This window comes from Sinocyclocheilus anshuiensis, unplaced genomic scaffold, assembly GCF_001515605.1.
Source record: "Sinocyclocheilus anshuiensis isolate Anshui unplaced genomic scaffold, SAMN03320099.WGS_v1.1 scaffold391, whole genome shotgun sequence".
Classification (NCBI taxonomy): Eukaryota; Metazoa; Chordata; class Actinopteri; order Cypriniformes; family Cyprinidae; genus Sinocyclocheilus; species Sinocyclocheilus anshuiensis.
The window spans coordinates 172,230-175,499 of NW_015548229.1; the positions used below are offsets into that span (position 1 = coordinate 172,230).

Below are 3,270 nucleotides of genomic sequence, written 5' to 3' on the forward strand. Positions count from 1 at the left end.
CCCCCCAAAAAAAATACTGACTCCAAGCTTTTGAATGGTATAGTGTATAATGTTACAAAAGCTTTTTATTTCAGAATGCTGATCTTTCTATTCATCAAAGAACCCTGAAAAAATGTACTGTGTTTTAAGTATTGATAATAATAATAAAATGTTTCTTGAACAGCAAATCAGCATATTAGAATGATTTCTGAAGGATCATGTGACTCTGAAGACTGGAGTAATGATGCTGAAAATTCAGCTTTGATCACAGGAATAAATTACATTTTAAAATATATTCAAATAGAAAGCAGTTATTTTAAATAGTAAAAATATTTCACAGTATTACTGCTTTTGCTGTATTTTGTATAAAATAAATGCAGGCTTGGTGAGCAGAAGATAATTCTTTAAAAAACATAAAAAATCTTACTGTTCAAAATCTTTTGACTGGTAGTGTATATTCAAATGTTTAATAATTCATTCAAATTAATTAAACATTTTTAAATAGACTGCAGCAATAATATTTTGCCACACATTGTTTTGTTTAGTTCAGAATCGTGGGAGAATCGTGATCTCTATTTGAGACAAAAAAAAAAATCGTGATTCCCAAATTATCCAGAATCGTGTAGCTCTAGTCTGTCTAGATTGGACGTGACAAAGTGACCATTGTAAATCATTTGAATTTTGTGTCAGTAGTATGTCATAAATAGAACGAGGTGCCAATTTACTGTCGGGGATTTGTCACGCCGCGCCGCATCCAGTGTAGACAGCATCACTGATTGTAATGGGTTCTATAGTATTTTGTTGCGTCGTGCCGTGCCGTGCCGATCACGTCTAGTGTAGACACTGTGTTAATGTGAGCTTTCTGTTCTAAGGTCTGTTAGTTTTATGAACCCAGATCACTAAGAAATGGAGCTTGATCTCTGATCTCTTTGTTTTCCAGGATTTCCTCCCAAGCAAAGAGCAAAGCTCAGCGAAACCCAGAGGAGAACATGAGTGAGGATGAGGATGTTCAGGTGGAGAAAGCTCGAGTGAAGGAGGCATTGACTTGTCAGTGCTGTGAGGAGGTATAGCCCCACTTTTCTGTAAATCGTAGAGTCTTAAGAGTTTCAAATCACGTTATTGTCCAATAACCTTTTTAATATGGAAAAATAAAACTTTTACAGAAACCAGTGGTAGTGGTGAGTAACCTCAAGAAACAGTACAAAGGCAAGAGGGAGGGCTTTTCACTCAGCAAGAGAAGGAAAGTGGCCACTAAGAACATCTCCTTTTGTGTTCGCAAAGGTAGAGTCTGCCTCTGATTGGATGTACTGTAAGTAATGATTTTAAAGAGAGCAAGCAAATGTTAATGAAAAATGGCCTGTTCTCAGGTGAGGTTTTGGGTCTGCTGGGACCAAATGGAGCAGGAAAGAGCACCATCATGCACATGCTGTCTGGAGACACTGAACCCACTGCTGGACAGGTTTGGGCTCAATCTCTCAGTTTCTTGCTGGTTATGAGTTCTTTTGAACATATGAGACATGTTCATTGTGGTCTGACTAAAGTTTGATATTTATTTTTAGATTCTGATGGGAGATTATGGCACAGACTTCCAACCAGTGGAAAACCCCTTGGAGCATGTAGGGTACTGTCCTCAGGTGAACCCTCTGTGGCCTAGAATCACTCTACAGGAGCACCTGGAGATCTATGCTGCTATCAAGGGGCTACATCAGTGTGATATCCCAAACATCATTAAGCGGTACCAAATCTCTTTAAAAAAAAAAAAAGACATTTTACATTTACACTACCATTCAAAGGCTTGTAGTCAGTAAGATAGATTTAATATTTTTTTTTTTTTAGTCTTAAACGATGTTGAGCTCTTAGTATTTAATATATTTTATTAAATTTAATATTGAATTATCAGCAACCATTACTCTTTGATGAATAATAAAGACTTTTAAATGTTATTACTGTCATGTTTAATCAATTTGCTAGTATCTTTAAAAAAAAATCTAAAAATGAAATTAATTTCGTTTACTGACCCCATACTTTTGAACGGTAGTGCTCTCCAGAAAATCCACAAATGAGGGTTTTAAACATTGCATATATTATTTTATTTATAAACCACCACAGCTGCTTTTTGGATTTGTAGTAGTAGTAGTACTTAAGTTTATAATTTTTTCTTTTTTAGAATGAATCAAAATAAATGCAGTGGCTAGTATAATGTTGCAAGTGACACGGTAACTTAAAATAATTATTTTGCCATGTGAACAGATTTTCTACATTTACAGTATGACCACCACAGCAATGTTCAAGGTTTAAATAGTGTGTGTGTGTCTGTGTGTGTGTGTCTGTTTTTAACAGTGTTGTGAGTGCTCTAGAGCTAAAGGATCATCTTTACAAACAAGCAAAAAACTTGTCTGCAGGGCTAAAGAGGAAGGCGAGTCATTCAATTCAATATCATTATAAAAAATAGATTTTGTTGCGTATTTTAGGCTTATTTTTTTATCTTGTTCATACTAGCTGTGCTTTGCACTAAGCATGCTGGGAAATCCTCAGATAGTTCTGTTGGATGAACCATCTACAGGAATGGATCCCAAATCAAAACAGCGCATGTGGTAAAATTTTCTACTTTGTGTTCAGTTTTTTAGCTTTTGTATTCTGAATGCTATGATATCCATCACAACATGTACATATAAAACAGAGGTCTGCAAAAATGAACATTTCTGTGGTTCATTTCAATAGGAGGGCAATCCGTGCTGCCTTTAAGAACAAACAGCGAGGAGCCCTTTTGACAACCCACTACATGGAAGAGGCGGAGGCTGTGTGTGACCGTGTGGCCATCATGGTTTCTGGTCAACTAAGGTGGGACTATAAAACGGATAAAAGCCTCCGTGAAAAATGACATGGATTAACATGCACTTAAAGAGAATTTTGGGCAAGCAAGTAAAGCAGAATAGAAAGCTCGTAACATTTTGTTATGTTGCCCCCTGCAGATGTATTGGCTCAATACAGCACCTGAAGGGGAAGTTTGGGAGAGGCTACAGCCTAGAGATTAATCTCAGGGAGGAGCTCACAGGTCTCCAGCAGGTAGCACTGTTGCACAAAGAGATACTGAAGATATTTCCTCACGCTGCTCGTCAGGACAGGTAAGATGTGTCTGAATAAGATTAGAAATTAAATGGGAGGGAAAAAATAGATGTCAAATTGACATAAAAGTAGAATTTAAAACCTGGGAGTGAGAGGTGTGTGTGTGTGTGTGTGTGTGTGTGTGTGTGTGTGTGTGTGTGTGTGTGTGTGTGTGTGTGTGTGTGT

At 37.0% G+C, this 3,270-nt stretch overlaps 1 protein-coding gene across 1 annotated transcript in view; it reads left to right on the top strand.

The window, feature by feature from the left end:
* LOC107654554 (ATP-binding cassette sub-family A member 5-like) overlaps window positions 1-3,270 on the top strand; it is a 27,128-nt gene that overhangs the window by 23,254 nt on the left and 604 nt on the right. Inside the window, 9 exon segments of the mRNA XM_016441679.1 lie at window positions 920-1,043; window positions 1,143-1,260; window positions 1,347-1,438; window positions 1,539-1,714; window positions 2,320-2,395; window positions 2,479-2,573; window positions 2,701-2,820; window positions 2,952-3,100; window positions 3,103-3,206. Coding sequence (XP_016297165.1) covers window positions 920-1,043; window positions 1,143-1,260; window positions 1,347-1,438; window positions 1,539-1,714; window positions 2,320-2,395; window positions 2,479-2,573; window positions 2,701-2,820; window positions 2,952-3,100; window positions 3,103-3,206 — 1,054 coding nt within the window.